The following is a 22,594-nucleotide window of genomic DNA, read 5'->3' as shown; positions in this document are numbered from 1 at the left end:
CCCCTTTGCAGTACCGCCCTTGACCTGCCTGGCCTCCCCACCTCTAGTCTCCTTTCCCTCCAGGAACTCTTCCAGACCGCCAAAGGCTGCCTCTGTGAAAGCCACATCCGCCCCACACTGCAGCAACCCTAGCACGTGCACAAGGCTTCTCTTCAGGGGTCAGTCCATTTCCCTTGCCCCCTGCCCCCTGTGCCCAACTTACTCTCTAGCCATATTCTCACCGCGTGCCAGTCCACCACCTCGACAGCCCTGTTCGTGCCTTTGAACATGCCCTGGTCTCTCCTTGAAATGTCCTCTGCCCTGGTGCGCACAACACACTCCCATTCACCCAGCGTTGGTGTCCCTTCCCAGAACAGCTTTCCTCCTCTGCCCCCCCCTGCAGCCCCCTCCACGTTCGTAGACACACGGCACTGGAGCTTTTGCCGTTTTGCATCAGCATTCCCTTCATTTGCCTAGCTCACTCGTCATTTTTAACTTCTTAGGCATCTACTCGACTCACAGTAGGTCGGCACAGGCGCTCAAATGCTAAATGAATTTAGCTGCTCAAACGTTCAAGGTGAGGAAGGGAGCCGAACGGTTTTGATGGGGTTCGGCATCTCACCTCACACTTCTTACGCTCCCCAGGGACGGTGGCCTGGTGCAGAAGGACACAGCATCAGCTGTCGGCAGCCACGGCTCCTTTCACAGCCTGTTCTGAGACCCAACATTTCAAAGTGACCTTCAAAGTCAGACGTCGCTAACAAGCTCACTACATAAACCATGGGTACGTGATGAAGATGAAACATAAACAGCCTGGCAGCCCTCGGGAGGGGACCAGCGGAGAACGTGACAGAAGGCCGCCGGCGGGGGGCCGGCAGGTGTTCGCAGGACAGCTGTGATGGCTCAGCCGTCCAGGAACAGCCAGTCCAATCTCTTCAGGGGACACCTGGAGCTTGCCAGCTCCCGCCACCCAAACCGCGGTACGTGCTAAACAGTGTCTGTTTCTCTGTGACCAGAGAGCCGCACACGCCGGCACCTGCACAACACAGATGGCACAGACGGGAGCATGTCTCCACGCGAGAACCTGCAATTATGCCCGGCCCCCCAGCTGGGGCACAATTACCAGGCGAAAACCCAAGGGAGGGCAGCGATCCTGGCAGATGACCGCCTTCCATGCTGGCACACACCGCTCAGTCTCCCGAGGGCAGCCTTTGGGTCCAGGGCCTCTACCCCCTTTCCCGTTCCTTCCCGGAACCTGTGTATTTGGCAAGCTTTGGGTGAGATCAGAACATAAAGCAGTCATCAAACAGGATATACATAAGTAAGAAAATATCAAGACTTTATTTTGTTTTCTTACAAAGATAGTCCTGCTTGGTGGCTGAGTAGAAAGGATGTACATAATTCTCGCGAGTAAACAAGACGCACCTGCTACAGAATGCATGACCAGGTGACCAGAAGGCGGGGGTAAGAATGTAATGCTCTCATTTCATAGCAATAAAATACAAAATAAAACCAAAAGTAAATGAACTTCATTAGTGCTGGACATTCCCACAGGGAAAAAAAAAAAGCAAGAGGACTTGAAATCAACCAGTCGTTTTCATACACAGTGAAAAATGTCATAAATCTTTTTTTTTTTAAAGTCATTAGGCTGAGCCACGCTCATCCGCGCCCCAGCTCCCCCCTCTGAGGAACGCCCGCCAGTCTCAAATCCATGCAGCTGGCAGCCAGGAGCGCTGCTTTGGGGTCCACCGGACAAGAAGGGTGCAGTCCTGGGAGACCAGCACACCTGGCCCGGGCGAGGCACCTACGTGCAGCAGTGTCTCATGTGGAAGTTGACAACGTACTCAGCGTTAGTCCTCTGCACGGAAATCGCAAAGGGCTCAAAGGGGTGAAAGGTAAAGGCAACAAGGCGTCGCACTGCGTGGTTGATGGGGCGGCCCAGCAAGCCCGCCTGGATCTCAAACTTGAGCAGACCAGAGTCCCGGGCATAGAACCTAAACAGAACAAGAGAGAGAGAGAGAGAGAGGGCGGGGGACGGTAGACATACTCACCACCATCTTCAAACGCCAGGGGAGCACAGCAGGGGAACCCGGCAACTTGTTCCTTCACCTTAACAACGAAATCCCCTCTTACAGTTCTCAGACCTGTGAAATCCCCTTCGCCTTATCAGCTCCTCTTAGGGGCAAGGTGATTGGATTTCACTCTGTTGTCCTCTTATAAGTCACTGGGTCCTTTCTCTCCCCCAAGTGACGGCCCTTAGTGACAGCCTTAATTACAGCCCCCTATTTCCCCCAAAGCTCCCTGCCCTCAAACCATCTGGGCCAGAGCTACAGATGAAACGTGAGCCGTGTAGGCAATTTAAAATTTTTGGGTAGCCACATTAAAAAAATTTTTTTCCAAGGTAAAATAAATTTTCATCATGTATTTTATTTCATCCAATATTGATACTGAAAATATTGTCATTTCAATCTACAGCCGATATAAAACATATGAACGAGCTCTTTCACATTCTTTTTTTTCTTTTGCTCTAACCCTCTGAAATGTGATCTGCATTAGACACTGGAGCACACCTCAACTTGAACTTGCCACACTTCAAGGGCTCACCGGCCATGTGGGGCTGACGGCCACCGGCCACCACACAGGACAGTGCAAGAGATGGACGCACACATGAGTTTTTCATTTTTAAGAATAAATTCTTTGGCAGGTTCTTCTCTTTCACACACAAAAACAAAATACTAAGCAGTTTTTAATCTGTCATCAAATACAGTGAGACTAAAGACACCATCACCCATTCCAGTACTTACATACCCACAATGCAAAGTAAGTGCCCTGGGCTACTGAGAACTACAGCCGATCAGCAAGGCTGGGGCTGACCTGGGGAGAGTTCTAGAAAAGGAAAAGCCTAAATTGAAGAATTCTAATTTCCCCCTTGGAAAGCAAATATATACTAGACACAAAGATATCCATACCCTTTGAGTCAATAGTCCCACATCCAAGAATTTGCACCCTCAGAATTTAACTTAAACAAACAGCGACATGAATAAGTCACCAGTACAGCATTAGCTCTAACAGAAAAATGCAGAAAGAATAATAAACGCTTACTAAGAGGGGAATGGTTAAATACAGAAGGAACATCTATCTGAGGGAGTACTGTGCCCGCGTCAGGACTGTGGCTGTGAGGACTACGTGGCAACGTGGAGACACATTTCTAAAAGACACGCGGACCACACAGTACCACGCTCACCACCACCACAGCTGTGCAAATGCAAACAAGCACGCTGACAAGGACTAGAACGAGATGCACGACCCAGGTGTTAGAGTGACGGCATGGCCTCCTCAAGTACCTTTAACAGCCCTCCACTTCCCATGTTAAATTACAAATAAATAAGAATTACAAGGAAAACGCCTTTACTCAGGGACTATAGCATTTCTGGGTGGGTTATTAAGTTAATCTTTTTTAAAAATATTTTATTTCTTTATTTTTAAAGAGGGGGAAGGGAAGGAGAGAGGGAAAGAAGCATCTGTGTGTGGTTGCCTCTTGCACGCCCCCTACTGGGGACCTGGCCCATAACCCAGGCATGTGCCCGGACAGGGAATCGAACCAGTGGCCCTTTGGTTCACAGGCCAGAGCTCAATCCACTGAGCCATACTAGCCAGGGCTAGGTTGATCTTTTCAAATCAGAAAGGCAAGTCGGAAGGGTGAGAAATGTATCTCATGCTACTGGACAACATCAAATGAGGCCCATTACATGTTTTTAAGTGTGAAAAGCACGAAGACCTTAGCCGCAGCGTCCCCAACATACAAAGGGCTTATAATTTAAAGTGGGTTATCTGAGCGTCTAAATCTGCCCACCAGTTTGCAGGAAACACAGCGAGCAGAGAAAGACGGTGACTGTTACGGCGGGGATGCAGTGAGCAAAACCTGGAACATGAGGAACACTACCGGGTGGACGACCTGGTTCCTTCAATAATTTCCCTGCAAGGAAAATCAGAGGGAAGCCGAACCTACAGAATAAAAAAGACTGAAGGAAACAGTGACCAAATGCAATGCAGGAACCTTGTTTCGATCCTGATTTGGAACAAACCAACTGAAAACAATACTTACGAGACGACAGGCAAATGTGAAATTGGATTAACTATTTGGCCGTCTCAATAAGGTTTTGTTCATTTTCCCTAGATGAAATAATTGTATTGAGGTTGTATTTTTTTTAAGCCTTATCTTTTAAAAACTCATAGGGAAACATGAGGAAAGGGTCACAAGGGCTGGAAGCTGCCCCAGAACAGCCCAGGGTGGCCGTCCGGAGGAAAAAGCGGTATTGGCAGAAAGGGGTGAAGCAGCCCCGACTGTGAGCTGATAACTGCGGAAGCTGGGCAATGGGTTCCTTATACTCTTCTGCTATCTATATGTGTACAATTTTCCATAATAAAAAAAAAATGTCATGTGGTGTTTGGAACTTGACTGCAATTTCCCAAAGGAAATGTTATATGAACAGTGATCAATTATGCAGAATATTTCACAGAAGCCCTATTAACACACCATGAAGCTGGGTGACAAAACACCACCCACGCTGTTGTCATGAGAGAAAGCCTCATGCGCCCGCTCCGGGCTGCAGCCACACACTCTCCTCCCCCAGAATGGCCCCACGGGGACAACAGTGCCTATTCCTGCCTCGAGCCCCTTGTACGGCACACACGGCAACATGAGCTCCCAACTCGGAGAGACAGGGGGCTCTGTGAACTTCACCTCGGTGAGGCAGCGACTGACTGTCAGAGGTTACTTGCAAGGTCCCAGCAATAACACCCAAACGTTTACGAGTGTTACCATCTACATTCCAAAATCCCCCAGGTGGGAACTCGGGAGCTTCTCCAAAACCTCCCATTTCCCAAATTGCTTCTGCTCTCCTTTCTGTTGGGTAACTGGGGAATGAGATAATCTGGGCTAGATAAAATGAAAAAGCCTGCACCGTGAACATTATCATGGAATAGCATTAGATTACCACATGGAAAAGCATTGTTTCCTTCTCTGGTCACCGTTAAAAGTAAAGCACACTTACCCAACCTGTATGTTTTGAAGAGCAGCAGAGTGTAAGCTGTTAATCGATAAGACTAGTGCCTAAGTGATCAAAGAGCCAGCCTTTCCGACTCAACCCATGAGCACCAAAGGACACAATGACACTGAGTGATGTCCGAGAGGAAGGGAGAGAGAGGGCAGGTCAAGACCAGCCCTTTGGCCGTCTGCCGCGGGAGCAGAGATGGTGTACCTGATAGGGTGATCTCCGCAGGTCTTGGGCCGCTCCATGACGGACACCCACTTGTCATCGTAGCTGAAGAGCGACAGGTCAAGGTAGGGGCTGCCGCTGTAAGACTGGGCGCTGATGGGGAGCTGGCCCAGCAGTCGGCGCACGGCCTCGGTGTGACCCCCGTACTTGGCATTTATGATAGTGTCTTTAAACCTACAATGAAGCACCAGTGGGGAAGACTGTGTTAGCGGACACACGTTTTCAACGGACAAACACGCGGAAAAACAAGTCCTTCTGTACATAAAACTCCGAGCACTGACGGAAGTCAGAGCGCACAGACAAGTCTGGCTAGCTTCGAAGACTCTCAAAACAAAACAGAAAACAGGAACAGGGACCATTACTTCACAAACATTTAAAAAGAAGACTCTACAGACAAGTTTAAGATGGGTATAACCGACAACTACGACAACATTTCTACTTGAATTTACCCTCCCAAATAACAGTCTTAGCCTGCATTAAGAAGGAGTGAAGGAAAGCAGAGAACCCTGAGGAAAGCTGCCTCTCTAGCTGTTCCTAGGACCAGTTACCAGCCGACTTTCACCCAACCTTCTGACAGGTCACTCCTTCTTTGTCCAAGTAACTTGGAGAGCCAGCTCCCTGGGCCCTGCAGACACACCAGCATCTGAATGAATAGTAACACGGACAGAGGCACTATCTGACTTCCCTTCAATAATAAATAAAAAGGGAGCTGCTATTTCTCACAAGCGTAACAAACACCAGATTTAAAACCCTTGGGCCAGCTGTTCCTATTCTTCTGGAAATTTACCCTAAAGAAGCAAACCCCTTCAGGCAGAAAACTCCCCATGAGCACAAGAAGGACGAGTTGAAGGAAAAAATAAAATCGACGTGGAAAACAAGTTTTCAAATATTATATAATCACAGGGAAAATGTTAAATGGTAAGTAAAAGAAGTAGGTTACTTGTGCCTGTATAGAATGAGTAAAACCACACAGAAAACAAACATTTATGCCTGAGAGGCAGACTGGCAGAAACACATCAGAATGTCAACTGCTGTGTGTGCAGAATGACATTTTGGGTTTCTTCCTTCCTTTTCACTTGCCTGCGGCTTCTTAGAATGACTATCAGCTGTCAGCATGTATTTTTTTTTAACCTCTATACAAAAGCATATCATATTGTTTAACCATCAAAGGGAAAATAAATAAGTTGTTCTTAGTCTAGCGGCGGCGAAGGAATATAACAACAGCTCGTCCCTGAAACAATGGAATAAAAACTAACGAGATCAAAAACAGAAGGTCCCTAACTGTGACGAGACCAGGAGGGCCGACCAGACGGTGGTGAGTCCCGCTTCACCGCTAACCCGGAGCGCTGGGTGGGCACGAGCCCTTCTCTCCTCCCCCCAGTGGGAGCCCACTGGCAACCCTGCCTTCCCATGGCTCCTCTCGGCTCCTCTCCCTCTCGGTAGTCAAGCCTGCAGCCTCGGTGGAAGTCATCAAATATAACCTCAGGCCACACGGAACTTCTTTCTTTCCCTTTCGTTTGAGCTGGGATCCAAGTTCCCAGGCTCTTTTTTTTCCGGCCCTTTTCTGGCGAAGAGCTGGTGCTGCATGTCACCATCCACTCTCCAACCCTCCTGCCTGGTGGGCTTCTCGAGGCAGAATGAGGGAGGCTGGCCCGTGCTTCGAGATGATCACAAATCAGAGCCTCCATGAAATCCACAGGCTGAGGCAGTTTCTACCCCCCAGCAGCTCCCATGGCCTCCACTCCCCAGGCTCCCCATGGACGGAAAGACGAAGCGGTCCTCCCTCCGGCTCTTCACCAGTATAGCTCGGGACTCACTGTCCCTCTTCATCTGTGGTGAGTTCAAACTCTCAGAGATGACGCTTCCAACACCATGGCCTCCTGGTTCCTGGACCTCCCCTCTGTTTCAACCGCCCATTCCCACAGTCGTACCCTCAATCTCACCATGACCAAGGACTGCCACTGCCCGGTCATCTCAGGGTGCAGCACCCCACTCTGCAACCACCTTCTCCCCCCACTTCCCACTCACCCCCTCTGCTCATCCCGGCTTCCACCAGCCTTCGACCCCACTTGGCAGAGTGGTACAACCATTGATTCCACCCACTTTTGCCACCCTACAACCTCATCACGTCCCCTCCCCCTTCCTTAGCGAGCCTAAATTCCACAGCCAGTCATTCCACTGCAACTCATCCTCAGCACCCTGCCTTCTATTGCTCGGTGGTACCTGCTTGGAAAAACTACGACTCTAAGTTCAGCTCCACCTACTCCATGCCTGTACCACTCGGGAGAGCACCATGGCTGGAGATAAACATGGGACAATGCTCGCTTCAAACCCGTAACCACGGCCCTCCTGAGGGCCCTGAATGCACAGGGTGCTCACGCTGCATTCATTCCCACAGTCCCTGGGGCTCCCGCTCCTCCATGCCCACCCTGACCTCACTGCATTGCCTGCTTTGTTACTGACAAACGTAAGTCGCGAGAAGAGAACTTTCCCAGCCGCCACCAGCACATCGTTCTGATTTAACTGCCATGTTAGGCTGGCAACTCCATTTGGCCTCCAGACCCCACACCCTCTCCTATTCTTAACCAACTCTTTCCGCCCTTCCCCGCGCCATCAGCTTCCCCTGTCCACAGGATCAGTCCTGTCTGCGTCCAAACACGCCATTTCCCCCGCCATTTAAAATAACTAACAAAAACGGGCCCTGGCTGGTGTAGCTCAGTGGATGAAGCACGGGCTGCAAACAAGTGCCGCTTCGATTCATGCCCTCATGTGCCTGGGCCACGTGACAGGCAACCACACAGTGATGTTTCTGTCCCTCTCTTTCTCCCTCCCTTCCTTCTCTCTAAAAATACATAACTAAGCCCTGGCTGGTGTAGCTCAGTGGATTGAGCACGGGCCTGTGAACCAGACAATCGCGGTTCGATTCCCAGTCAGGGCACATGCCTGGGTTGCAGACCAGTTCCCTGCAGGCCAATTCCCAGCAGGGGATGCATGAAAGGCAACCATACATTGATGTTTCTCTCCCTCTCTTTCTCCAGCCCTTCCTTCTCTCTAAAAATACATAAATAAAATCTTTAAAAATAAAAAATAAAAATACTAACAAAAACCAGCCACCGTTTGCTCCTCCAGCTACTTGTGCATCATTCTTGAGCTTCTCCTTTACGACGAGACTCCTCAGAACACTTTTTGGTGCCCCCCTCCCCATTCTCCTCCTCCCATTCTTTCTTCACGCTGTCTCAAACAGACACCCCCTGACGTCCCCGCCACTCCTCTCCGCAAGGTCACCTGTGGTCTCCAGGGTGCTACGTGCAGGAGCAGATGATCGGTCCTGTGATCTTCGACCTGTCAGGAGACGCTGACGCCCCTCCCACAGAGAAACTGCTAGACCGCCCGCTCCCCTTGGAGAGCCCGGTCCCCCCACACTCACCCCACCGCGAGCTCTGCCGTCACCAGGCGCTGGAGACGCTCTCTTGCGAGTCGATTAAAGCCAACAACGCTGGAATCATCTTTGTGCTCTCTCACAGCCCACCTCCCTCCTCCACCAACCTTTCAGGCTCGACCTCCAAAACACAGGTACTTCCCATCCCTAATGTCACTGGCCTGACCCAAGCCACCATTATTCAGTAAACAAGTAATGACTGAAGGCCTAGCACATGCCAGGCATGCTTCCAAGTGCTTAGGATATTATAAATAACCAAAAAAAGAGCTTAAATCCTACTAGCAGGAAACAAAATGCAATGATTTTTTTTTTATTGGTTCATTGCAATAGTCTCCTAACTGCTGTCCCTGCTCCGACGTTACCCCCCAACAGTCTCTTCTGAACACAGCAGCCAGAGTGATCCTGTTAAAACACAAGTGAGACCATGTAGGCCCTCCACTCAAAATCTACACGATCTCACCTGCAGATAAAGCCAAAGCCTCAGAATGGCCTCGTGTGTCTGGCCCCATCTCCAACCGCGTCTCTAACTACTCTGCCTCCTGCTCGCTCCAGCCCAGCCTCTGTGGCCTCCCTGGTGTTGCTCAAATACAGGAGCAAATGCACCTCAGGCCCTTTAGATTTAATGTTCCCTTTGCTGGGTGTATTCTTCCTCCCGACGTCCACACAGCTTGCTCCCTGACCTACTTCAAAAGCTTTGTTCAGCCCCGGCTGGTGTGGCTCAGTAGATTTGAGCACTGGCCAGCACTTCAAAGGATCACTGGTTTGATTCCCAGTTGGGGCACATGCCTGGGTTGCAGGCCAGGTCCCCAGCAGGGGGCGTGCGAGAGGCAACCAATTGATGTATCTCTCCCACATCAATATTTCTCTCTCTGCTTTTCTTTCTCACTCCCTTCCCCTCTCTCTAAAAATAAATAAATAAAATCTTTTTTAAAAAAAAGTCTCTGCTCAAATATCACCTTCTCAATGAGGCTTGTGTGAGGACCCTGCTAGAACAGAACTGACGATCTCTTGTTAACAAGCAAAAACCATCCAATGTTCTACTGCCTGTAGTGTTTCCTTGGACACATTCCCCCCGGACCATCGCCACCCTCCTGCTCCAGCCTGTCTAGCTGGTGTCTGTCATCCTGGAGCTTCCCTTCACCATCGTCCTTGGAATTCGCTTTGCTTCTCTCCAGGGTCAAACTATTTCCTGTACCGTTCGAATTGTGTCTCTTGGTAAAACACATCTTCCAGGTGCTTTCTGAAAAAAGGTACAGAGAGAGCTATTTTCTGCGGCAGCATGTCTGGTAAATGTCTTCACTCCAACGATTAGCCGAATATGGAATTATCGGCCATAAAGTCATTGTTTTCAGAGTGGCCTGAGGGCACGACTTTCAGGACTCCAAGCTTTCGGGGCTGTGGTTCAAAGTCCACCGCCATTTGGACGACTTGTTTTTTTTTTACACGTGAGATGTATGTTGTCTCTGGAAATTTCTACAATCTTCTCTTTATCCCCAATGTTTCCAAATGTCATGGTGACATGCCTCAGTATGAGTCTTTTTTTTTTCCACTGTACTGGATTCCTGACGAATCCAGTAATGTGCTAAGGAAGGTTTAACAAGCATTTCTCCAGGGGGGAAAGGCATAAGGGAGAAGCCTTGCCGGTCTCTGTGGCGTGATCCCCCTGTGACGGTCAGTGTCAAGGTCCCCCTGTGGTGTCCAGAGCTGAGCTGTAGCACATCACTGCCCGGTACCGTCACCACTCAAATAAAATAGACGCAAACATCCGCAAGGGCACATATAACGGCGACATGATTGGAAAATACTTCATTTTCAATGACAACCACATTTAACAGTCTGCTTGCAAAAAAAAAACTAATTCAAGTTTAACTCACAACCAGCTAGTTACACAAACCAGCACAAGCCTGTTTGTGGTACCATTGCAGGGTCCTGCCAGTCTGGAAATGCATGTTCTCAGGACTGGAAAACTGTCTCACATGACTCCCTGGCCTTCATTTTCTCTCCTGCTCCTTCTGGAATTAGCCAGATGTTGGGACGCCAGGGCAAAGCCTGTGAATTTGTCTCCACCCTTTCTCTTCCATCTTTATTCTCCTATCTTTTTGTTCTTCCTTGGAGGGTTCAGCCATGTCTAACAAGTTTTAAATTTCTCAAGTGTCATTGTTCCAGGAGAGTTTCTGTTCTGATAGCGTCAGGAACTCCAAGGAACGCAGGGCCCTGTCTTCCTTCTGCTTGTTTCATTCTGGTCTCTGCCTTTCGGGGTCACGGCTTTCCTTCAGTGACTCGGTGTCCATGTTTCTCCTGAAACTTTTCTTCTAATTATAACAGATCCATTCTCATTTATTTTTACCGCCAGATTTCTGGAGACTATAAATTTGAGCATTTAGAGCCCTGTGTTCCCAAGAAATAAAGAATAATTTTAATTGATGTTAGGTTATATTTTCAATGCAGCAAAGTAGGGTAGGATGGTTAATAAAGTGTTACATTAGGATACAATTCTGTGGGGGAGATGAAATAGATGTATGAATTGGAGGATAAGATTGTAGTAGGCACCCTGGCTGGTGTGGCTCAGTGGACTGAGTACCAGCCTGCAAACCAAAGGGTCACTGGTTCGATTCCCAGTCAGGGTGCACGCCTGGGTTGTAGACCAGGTCTCCAGTAGGGGGTACATGAGAGGCAACCACGCACTGATGTTTCTCTCCCTCTCTAAAAATAAATAAAATCTTTTTTAAAAAAATAAGAAGAAGATTGTAGTACGCTTTCCTGAAGTTCATGACTACTGGCCTAGCCCCAACCGACTGAGAAAAACTAAGCCTGTGAAGATGGGCGGAACAGCTTACCGGCGCTGGATCTGCCTTGCAAAATTGTTGCTGGACGCCGAGCAGGGAAACTGGACGTCGCTGTGCAGGGTGGCGTTACGGAAGAGATCGCAGAAGTTCTCGAAGAGCTCCAAGAGCTCGTCCGACGTATTCTCGAACACGGCAATCACCTCCGTTGTCACCATGTTGTACACCACGAAGAAAGATGCCTGCGGGGGAGCAGAGAGAGCTGAGGGACGGCTCAGTGTGCTGCCTGGCCTAGCGGACTTACCAATTGGCTGAAAATTCGAGCTACCTCGGGACACATGCAAACCCCTCCACTGCAGCTTAGGGCCGAAATGTGGCTCTGAGTGGCTCTGGGAAAGGGGCAGTGGGGGGCCTTGGTGGGCTTCCTCACTCACAGGCCTCGGGGTTGCCAGGTTTCCCACTGCACCTGTGCAGCCGGAATCACGGAACTGGCCAGCATATATGTATAGAAAGGTTTCCAACCTTTCATTTTAAACTGTGCAAATTCAATTATTTTTCCTTCTAAGTGCTTACTTCCTACTTGCTCCCCAACCCACCCTGTGGGAGGAAAAAAAAATACTTTGTTTAAATGCCAGATTTAATTTTCCTTCCTGCTGAGAAACTAATTTGCAGCCTGGAGTTGCCTGTTGACAAATTAGTTTCTCTTGTATATATGGTACAGTTGAAAGTTCAATTTAGGGGGTGTTTATTTTTCTTCTTAATATTTCTAACACGCAGAGAGCGGCCTTAAGTACATTGTGTCCTAAAACTGCCCAGGCAAGTTGTGCCCAATCGGGGCACTGCCGCTGAACAAATGAAACGCCAGAGAGGTCCTTCCGCTTCCTTCGCCATAAAAGTGCCTTCGGCCGAGAGCATCTGCAAGACAGACTGGTGACATAGCAATCTCAGAGAGGGCAACTGAGAAGCCTTCAAATGCCACAGGGGGGCAGAGTTACTGCTTTTCCTTGAGTGGGTGCCTTGGGTGACGAGCCCTTCCCCTTCAAACCTCCAGCTCTCTGCTGGGCTCAACAGGCAGCAGGAAAGCGCCAGGAACAAGGTTTATCACAGCAAAGGGGACAGAGTAAATCAATCTGCAGGCTTCCACAAGGATGCTGGAAGTCTTCAGAACCCTGAGATTAGTCTTCCCCCTCCCGTGATTAAGTTTCAATCTCCATTAACAATTCCTGGAGCCATTTGGCCTACATGTTTTACTAGTAATTAGTCCTTCCCAGAGCTTGTATTACATGACTTTTGTGAACCCCTGGAAATTAAATTTGGCTGCAAATTAAAGAGGCTGGAGGGTAACCCGAGAATAATACCCCTCATATTAGCAAGGCTTTGTTTTGGATGCACTTTTTACTCATTAACCTTATTGGAACCTATCAAATTAAACTGAGGAAGGAGGGAAAGACGACTGGGGCAGAGAGACTGGGTTTCGAGTTACCATTCTGTTAAGCAAAGCACAGAGCCCTAGGAACATTTCTGGCTGTAACTTAGTGCAACTATCAGAAAAAATAAAAAAAAAAAAAGAGGTCCTGTTTTTCTCGAAGAAGAAAGGGATAATCTCAAAGGCAGCCATGGTAGACCTCTTATTCCCTCCAGAACAAAAAAGGTAATTAATTACAGCTCAACTTCAAATAAAGGAGCGACTCAGGTCCTGCCTGTCTGTCGACCTGGGCACCACTTTGATCACGTCGGGGCTTTATCAGGATCCACCCTGATTTCGTGAGTACAGAGTTACACGAACATTTTCTAAGCTTCCCCCTCCCCGCCCAACCCCCCAGACAGACTGGGAAATACAGGACAGGAGGGTGCAGAGGCCACTTCACCGCCAGTCTCCCATGCCACACGAGACGAACTAGGTGCTCCGCCGTGACGGCCCCCCATGGGTGACTTTGTCATTGACAGGGAAGAAAAAGGAATCCAGAAAAAAATGATCTCTAAACCCATAGCACTCCCCATTTTTTAAAGAATTCATGAACTGTGACTCAGAAGGAGAGTGTCGGAAAACATGCCACCTCAAGGGCAGGCCAGGTCTCGGGAGACAAGGCCCCTCTCCGGTCTCTCCTAACGGCAGCCCAGCCCCGGGTCAACGAGCAGCAGCAAACCCAGGTGACGTCGTGGTTTGCGGGTCTGCCACCTGTTCGGAATTTCAAAGTGGCATCTAAGGAGACAATCCGGACACAGGAGAGCAGGGGCAAAGGTACAGAAAGGTGGTCTCTTACTTGGTCTGCACTGGAGTGGAGTGTTTCTTAAAGGGAAACGCCCAGGTTACCCTGAATTTCAACACGGTGTTTCTATCCCAGAATCTCAGAAGATTCCGGGCTCTTACCAACATCTTAGTCCCGTCTGGGCCATGCTCTCTCCCCTACCAACATCTTTCACCCAAATGAAGAACCTCAGGCCCTGCAGCCCCGATGATCCACTTGGGGGATCCAAAATCTGGGCTTCCTTTTCATCTTTTACTGCTCTCCCATCTACGTGCGAAAGGCCAAGGTGAAGTCCTGAGTCTTAACTCCGTCGAATGAACTGGCCTTTAAAGGAGACTTTGTGAAGAAGTATGTCGGCATTAACCACTGAAGCAGGAAAGAGAGGCCAGATTTTCAGAGGATTTTTTTTTTTGGTATGGTGGGCTCCTTCTTATTGCCAGAACTACAGCCAACAAGTAGTCTTGCAAAATCAAGGCAGGATTACCCACAGGTGGTCCACACCTTGACCTTGCACCTCATCTGGGCTTCCACCTCAGGGGCACTAAAAATGTTCTGCAGTCCCCGGCTGGTGTAGCTCAGTGGATTGAGCTCGGGCCTGCAAACCAAAGGATTGTGGTTCGATTCCCAGTCAGGGCACACGCCTGGGTTGCAACCAGTCCCCGCAGGGGACCCACGAGAGGCAACCACACATTAATATTTCCCTCCCTCTCTCCTTCCCTTGCCCTCTAAAGATAAATAAATTTTTTAAAAAACATTCTGCAGAAAGTATAGGGTAATAACTGCAGAGGCGACTATGTACACGGCAACAGCTTGAAGTCTGGCTTCCGGGCATCCAAATACACACACGTGGCCAGAGAAAAACGCAGCTGCTTCAGGTCTGACGGAACCCGAGGACAGCAAACACCGAAGACCACACACAAGACGTGTGTTTCCCAGAGGGCGGCCAGACCCAGACGCAAAGGGAGAAGCCGCCGCCTGCCGAGGAGATCGGAGGAGCGGCAGGCAGGAGGGCACTGCGTACCTGCGACGGGTCCGTGACCCTCAGGGTCACCACGTCCTCGCTGGTGTACTTGATGAACAGGTGGTTTTCGTCCAGAAGCTGCATCTTCCACATGCGCAGCTGCCGCAGCTGGTCGAAGTACTGGAAGAAGCGCCTCTTGGCCATGGCGCTCCCGTCCTGCTCCGCGCGGCGCCACAGGTACACGAGCAGCCGGTGCTTCAGGGAGTTGATGAAGGGGTCCCGGAAAGGGTTGGCCATGCCCGTCTGGCTGTCCCGCTGGACCTCGGGGAAAACAGCCGACACGGTGAGCAGGTCGTCCTCGTAGCAGAAGCGGCCGATGGTCCTCACGTCGATGAAGGTGCCCTCGGGCGTCACCTGGAACACGTGGATGGTCTGCTGCTGCACCGACAGGATGGCCAGGATGTTCTTGTACAAGTACAGCCCTTGGTTGTGCGACAGGACCACCTTGTCGCACTTGAAGGTGCGTGTGTCGCACAGGCGGCCCGTGTGCAGGTCAATGATGTGGAGGGAGTAGTCCTCCAGGGGGGACCGCGGGTTGGGGGTCACGGACTCGCTGTTCCGATACACCTCGTAAAAGGGGGGGTGCGGTTCGTCAGGGAGGTAGGCGGCCGAGCCCACGATGACACAGCGGCAGTCGTCCGTGAACAGGCTGCACTCGCGGTTCAGGTGCTCGCCGTGGGCCGAGACGTTGGTGATGTGCAGCAGGACGAAAAACCGCTCGAAGAGCCGGCCGCGGATGTTGACCGACCGCTGGTCATTGCCGTTGGACAGGATCTCCCCCTCGTAGCCCTGCAGCAGGTCCTCGGCTGCCTGGCAGCCCTGGTACTCGTAGATCTCGAGGGACGTCTGGTCCGAAGAGAAAGCGATGAAGTAGCGCCCGTCGGGGGAGAACTTACGCAGGAAACAGGGCGGCTTCTCCACGTTGACCACCGTGAAGTTGGGGAAGACGTTCTGGTGGAAGACTCGCACCTGGTGCCAGTGGGTGCCCGCCTTGCCGGAACTGATCCGCCGGCGTTCCAGGCGGTGGATGACGTTCTGGTTCTGGATTCTTCGAGGTTTGATGGTGGGGACATGATACTCCATTCTCACATCTCTACAGGGAAAAGTCAAGTCTAAGGAAATACAACAAAAGTTACCAAAACATGTACACATCGAAGAGACATCCCTCCCTTATACCCTGAACCCGGTAGATCCCAAGATGACAAGGGTCAGCATCTCTCCTTCCCTGACTATAATCAGGAAGCGGTCCGACATTTCCAAGTCTAGAAATGGGTTTGAGAGACGGGCCGAATTCAACTGGAATATCTTCAGTGCAGGCATAGCTGCTGGGAAGAGTCAACAAACTTAGAACTGTAAAAAATTTTTTCAATGTATGTTCATTAAAAAATATAGGCAAGGACCTATGTCCAAGATTGCTCTATCCAGCAAAACTTTCATTTGGAATGGAAGGGCAGATAAAGTGCTTCTCAGATAAGGTCAAGTTCATCATCACCAAGCCCTTATTATATGAAATGTTAAAGGAACTTATCTAAGAAAAAGAAGATAAAAAACATGTATAGTAAAATGACAGCAAACTCAGTTATTAACAACTACACCTAAAACAAAAACAAACTAAGCAATCAACTAGAACAGGAACAGAACCATAGAAATGGAGATCACATGGAGGGTTAGCAACAGGGGAGTGGGAGGAGGAGAAAGGAGGGAAAGGTACAGAGAATAAGTAGCATAGATGGTAGGTAGAAAATAGACAGGGGGAGGGCAAGAATAGTATGGGAAATGTAGAAGCCAAAGAACTTATATGTACAACACATGGACATGAACTAAAGGTGGGGAATGTGGGTGGGAGGGGGTGTGGAGGGTGGAAGGGAATGAAGGGGGGAGAAATTGGACAACTGTAATAGCATAATCAATAAAATATATTTTTAAAAGTAAAATAAATTTATATATATGTGCGTGTGTGTGTATTTTTAAAAATATTTATATTTACTGGGCTCTTAAGATGTCTGTACTACCAAAGCAATCTACAAACTCAATATAATCCATACCAAAATCTCAACAGCATTTTTTGCAAAACTAGAATAATGCATCCTAAAATGTACATGTCATCTCAAGGAACCCCAAAAGGCCAACGGTTTTGTAAAAGAAGAACAAAGATGGAAGTCTCACAAGTTATGAATTCAAAACATATTATGAAGCTACAGTAATCAAAAAGTGTGGTACTGGCATAAAGACAAAGATACCAGTGGAATACAATAGAGAGACCAGAAACAAACCTTCATGGATATACATCTGAGACTCAAGAAGTTCATAGGACCCTAAGCACAATAAACACAAAGAAATCCATGCCCAGACACATCAAACTGTGAAAAACTAAAACACAAAACAAAAATCTTAAAGAAAAACAAATAATACATTGCTTACAGGAAACAACAAATGCCTGTGGATTTCTCAGCAGAGGCGAAGAGGAAAATACAGTCAGTCACAGAATTTGCTCTGCCAATAAGAGAAAAACGCAGTAGCTACTTGAGAGAAGCACAGGTCTTTGCAGCACTAGAGTTTAAAAGGAATCTCCCTCAGGAGTTTTTACAAAGGAACTTAGCATGATGCAGCGGGCCACACCTTCCACATTTGAACAATACTAAATTTCATATACCTACTCCTTGTCACATGTGGCCATTTAGAGGTAGCCTTAAAAACACACTACTAACCTGGCTGGTGTAGCTCAGTGGATTGAGCGCAGGCCTGCGAACCAAAGGATTGCGGTTTGATTCCCAGTCAGGGCACAGGCCTGGGCTGCAGGCCAGTTCCCAGCAGGGGGCGCATGAGAAGCAACCACACGTTGATATTTCTCTCCCTCTCTCCTTCCTTTCCCCTCTTAAGATAAATAAATGAAATCTTTTTTTTTTTTTAATGCTTTTGCGGTCACATCCTTTCCACTGTGGTTTAAGCACCTTCCCACTGTCCTTAGTGATAGGACCAAAATCCTTCACAGGACAACCACAGGTCTCCGCTCACCCTCCCCGGCCCCCTTCCCCACTTAACTGACCATCCGTCAGCAGGTGTGCTACCTCCTGCCTGAGAGCACCTTGGCACTTGCCGTCAACCTCCACCTGTAACAGCTCTCCTCACTTCGCTGAGTTGACTCCTATGTCAGGTATCCGCCTAATCATCCCTCAGTCAGAGAAATCTTCCATCACCTCCCCGCTAGATGCAATACCAATCTCCTAGCCATATCTCCCCTTATTGCACTCTCCACGCTTGCAGCTGTGTCTCTGAATGTTACGTATGTCTGTGCCCTCAGTGACTGCCTACTCCTGCCCAAGCCCACACGCACTGCATGCCGTGTGCTCATCACGGTGCCTCACACATCTTAAGCCTCCTTTCCCTCCACACTGCACCTGCCTCACGCCAAGTTCTTTGTCGACGCAGGTTCCAGCAGGGGCTGTCTGTTCCCTCTGCCTGGGATGTAGTTCCTCTGCGTCCCAGCCATAATTCCTCAAGTTGCAGCTTCAGCGATGTCTCCAGGACGTCCTCTCTGACTACCTTTTCTCAAACTGGCCTCCCGTTACATTTCTGTTGGCTCCAAAGTAACTGTCACAATCTATTACGTTTACTTGCAAGGTTATGTGCCTGCTACTGGTTGGACTCCCCGGACAGGACGTAAGTACGTCTGCTCAAGTTCCCTCGGTGTTGTTCTCAGAGCCAGCACTGGGGCTGGCCCACAGTATGCGTTCTGTACTTTATTTACGGGGCGAAAGCAAGCCTGGCTGAATTGGGCCACTAACTCATTTCGTGGTACCAATCCTCTGCCCTTGGCTGGGTCTCCGTTTCCCCAGGGGAGCAGGTGCACAAAGCCCTCAGCTGCTTGTGACAGCTTCCAAAATGGGCAGGATGGAGGGGCGGGTACACCCCCCACCAAGGGGGCACCCCCTGAGAGACAAGTCTGCAACGGGACCTCAAGGGAAAAAGAAATCTGTGAAAGGACAGGGGCCGTGGGATCTCCGGGTCACATGGGGGCAGCCCCAGGGCGGTAACCTGAGGAGGTCTCAGGGAGGGCCCGCCGGGCTTGGAGGCTGGGCTTAGGAAGGAGAAGTCCTCACCTGTCCGTCCGGCTCAAAGGGCGGGGGCTAGGGACCCCCCAGCCACCTGCGCTGCACCTCCCCCGGCCCCGCCCCCGCCATGCCTCAGGGCCCAGTGCCGGAGACCTCAGTCCCTGCTTCCGCCTGCCACCGGAAGTGCGGCTCAGCGAGAAGCAATGCGGGGACTGGGAGGCGCCATCCAGCCGGTAACGACTGGCTTGACAGCGCACCCTCGCGTCCGGAGGCGGATGGAAGCCACAGAGGTCCCATGACTGGGAAGGGAAGACAAATGAACTCAGTGCTGTAACTGAAACCAGCAAAGACACCTGCGTTTGGGCCGCCTGTCACTACCAAACCCAATAAGCAATGATAGCGATTGAATCTTTATGGGCGCTTTATTCAGATGGCTGGCGGTCTGAGAAGATGGCAGGTTCATACCCTAACAGACCATCTTGTCTTTTCTTCCCAGGCCGTTTTTTTTTTATAGCAAGGGATAAACAAGGTGTGGTGAAGGGTTTTGAAATTCAGGGAGGAGCTCATTGGATTAAGAAAACAACTCCAGCATTCTCGCCCTGGGTGGTGGTCTTAAACTGTGCCCCAGGCGGTGGTCACCTCACCCTGGAGTACAATGGCTCAGATATCATCTGGAACTGCTTGCACTCCTTCTGAGGAACAAGGTGGAACCGCTGAGGGTCTCCTGGAGTCAGGGTGGGTCCTACCTTCAGTCCAGGAACAAAAGCTTTTCGTGCACTGACTACTAAGCTTATTAGCTATTACTCAAACTAAAATTTTCCAACTCTGAAACCCTCTATCATTCTGTGGTCTCATTTCTATGAGATCAGCTTCATAAGGAAGTATTCATTTTGTTGCTGGGCGTGTAACTTGGCATCGGACTGTCCAGTGGGGGGTTAGGAACACACCTTACTGCAGACCCATGTAAGGGGGCACATTGTAATGCAACAGCAAGCTATGATACCGAAGAAAATGACAAGGATTACAACAACAAATGCCTCTCAAAGTCCAGGGGTACCAGGCAGCCAGAAGGTTAGTGTAGATAAGTCAATAGCAAAGGATCCCTCTCTGTTTTATATTGGACACCACATCATTTATTTGTTTTACTTTATGCTCTATGGGCTGTAAACTACCAGTTAGGTTAAAACAGCTGAGTCCTTTAAATTCCTCACATCCATGGTTATGCCTTAGAAGAAGGTGTCTACAGCTGCACAATTTTCCAGGACTGCTTCTCTGACTTGTCCTAGTTCTTGACTAATAGCACTGGTGGGCTGCGAGGTGGCATTCAAAGCTTTGGCCATAGCGCAGGCTAATCTGACCGCAGCTGGCATTACAAATATAGTTAAAGACACATACATATTCAGCGCTGGCTGGTGTAGCTCAGTGGATTGAGCACGGGCCTGCGAACCAGAGGATTACGGTTCGATTCCCAGTCAGGGTACATGCCTGGGTTGCAGGCCAGTTCCCAGCAGGGGGCACGCGAGAGGCAACCATACATTGATATTTCTCTCCCTCTCTCCTTCCCTTCCCCTCTAAAGATAAATAAATAAAATCTTTTAAAAAAGACACATATTCAGCAGAGCTAAAAAGGTGTGAGTCACTGTTACAATCGGGTGTGAGGGAGAGGTCCCGTCGGACTCAGGTCAGGTGGGGCTTCTGAGGCGTAAACACCATCAGTCTTCCCAGAGAGCATGGTCCCCCAGAGCTGTTTGCTGGAACATAGGAATAGACATTTTACACATCAGAAACCATTCTGTTCGCAGTTTAACATGAACATAAGCATAAGATACATCAGTGGTGCTGGTGCAGTTCACCTTCACACCTGCTGAGAGCACAAGACAGTTTTAGTGCAGTTCACCAATGTTACACTTTTGTCAGGGGCTACATCAGCGACTTTCAATGAAAACATTCCCCTGTCCTTTATAGTCACTGCCGGTCCCCGATTATAAATGTCAGAGTATGTCATTTTCTTTTCGATACACTCAAACACAGTATAATTTCTAAGGCTTTCCAAAGGGGCACAGACACCGACAAGACATGTAGCGAAAGTCTGTTCAACCTAAGTTCCTCCTGCAAAGCAAAAGTCAGAAATATTCAGAACATTTTTTTGCTAAATATACCCCAATATTTTCAGCCCGTTTGAAGGGAATAAGTTGTCCATAACAAGAGGTAAAGAAAAGAACGTAAGTCATTGTTTCTCAAGGATGACTCCCAGGTCCTCCTCCAGGGCTCTCTTCATTCTGGTGTGAGGGGTCCAAGGTTTTACTTCTGCCAGCTCCACCACGGTGGGGGTGGTGAGGAGTACGCCCCGAAGTCCAGCCCACTTTCCTCCTAGTCGGTTTTTGGAGATGCTGTCACCCAAGTCTTGAGTAGCACCTTGTCTGCAGGCTCGGAGGAAGGCAGCAACCTGTGTGTGTGTGGGGGGGGAGTCTCTAATACAGGCCAGGTCATTCCTCACAGCTCAGGTCTGACTTCAATGTTGCACATTTTCTTCACCTTCAGTTTTTTATCTACATACATATCTCCCACCCCAACTGTGACCTGAAATGGCCACCTGTACACAATTTCACAGGGACTCAACTGCATCCCACTTCGAGGAGACACCCTTCTCCTGAGCAGGGCAAGAGGCAAAGCTTGATCCCGATGGAGATGAGTGTCTTGACCCAGCTTGGCCATATTTTTTTCTTCAAGGTGTGATTTATCTTCTCTACCGTCCCAGAAGCCTGAGGTCTCCATGCCATGTGGAGTCTCCATGTGATTCCTAAAATTTACTAACCTGTGTAATTTCTGAAACAAAAGCAGGTCCATTATCAATCTGGATGCTGCCGGGGAAGCCAGCGCGAGGGATTATTTCCTTCAATAAAGTTTTCGCTGCCTCCCAGGATTTCTCCGTTCTAGTAGGATAACATTCTATCCATCCTGAAAAAGGTGTCCACAAAGACTAACAAATATTTCCACTCTCGGACCCTTGGCATCTGAGTAATGTCTATTTGCCAGTCCTCAAGTGGACCCTGTCCTTGGTATTGCTTTCTCTCTCTGCTTTGATGGGGATCTGTATTGAGGTTGTTCTTCCAGCACACAACACATCCAGCAATTACTTTTCTTAGGGCTCTAGAAATTCCAGGACCCGTGAGCCACCGTTTGACACAGGTGGTTAATGAGTCTCCTCCATAGTGAGTGGCCTCATGTAAATGCGTCATGACGGGCTCTACTAAATGTTTTTCATCAAAACCCCAACGCTTAGCTTTAAGTCTGCCGTCGAATAGTCAGGGTCCAATTGTGACAAGCCCAGAACAAGCACCGAGGGCATTATAAATACTCCTTTCGCAGCCTCTGTTGCTGCCCGTTCAGCCAGACTGCTTCCTCTAGCTGCTTCAGTGCGCTCTCTCTGATGCCCCGGGCAGTGGGTGATTGCCACCTATAAAGGTATCCGAACAGCCTCTAACAATTTAGGAATTTCTGCCACGCACTTCATCTCCTTTTTATTGGAGGTTAAGAGTCCTCTTTCCTTCCACATGGAACCAGGTGCATGCAAAATCAGGAAAGCGTACCTTGAGTCAATACACACATTTGCTTTCTTTCCATGAGACAATTCCAGCGCCCTCGTCAGTGCAGTCAGTTCGGCTTTCTGAGCAGAGGTTCCCGGCGACCAGGCCTGGGCCTCCACTGCTCCTCCAAGAGTCACAACCGCACACCCGGCCTCTCTGCTTCCTTTGTCCGTACCACTGCTTCCGTCTGCATGGAGAGCCCAGT

General features: G+C 49.4%; 1 protein-coding gene across 8 annotated transcripts in view; it reads right to left on the bottom strand.

The window, feature by feature from the left end:
- Window positions 1–1,293: 1,293 nt before the first annotated feature.
- The window catches only part of DET1 (DET1 partner of COP1 E3 ubiquitin ligase), a 45,809-nt gene continuing 24,508 nt past the window's right edge, over window positions 1,294–22,594 (bottom strand). Inside the window, exons 1-5 of one of the 8 annotated variants that reach the window (XM_037145045.2) lie at window positions 18,851–18,962; window positions 14,751–15,862; window positions 11,535–11,722; window positions 5,241–5,432; window positions 1,294–1,973 (exon numbers count right to left, since the gene is read on the bottom strand). In XM_037145045.2, the coding sequence (XP_037000940.2) occupies window positions 1,784–1,973; window positions 5,241–5,432; window positions 11,535–11,722; window positions 14,751–15,833 (1,653 nt within the window). In that variant the 5' untranslated portion in view covers window positions 15,834–15,862; window positions 18,851–18,962 and the 3' untranslated portion in view covers window positions 1,294–1,783. The other 7 variants (XM_053658960.1, XM_037145048.2, XM_037145049.2 and 4 more) reach the window with 7 other exon arrangements.

The sequence above is a fragment of the Artibeus jamaicensis genome, unplaced genomic scaffold, assembly GCF_021234435.1.
Source record: "Artibeus jamaicensis isolate MK-2021 breed Jamaican fruit bat unplaced genomic scaffold, CSHL_Jam_final scaffold_612, whole genome shotgun sequence".
NCBI classification, from domain to species: Eukaryota; Metazoa; Chordata; class Mammalia; order Chiroptera; family Phyllostomidae; genus Artibeus; species Artibeus jamaicensis.
The sequence above is the reverse complement of the archived record's forward strand: the minus strand, read 5'-3'. Positions and strand labels throughout refer to the sequence as shown.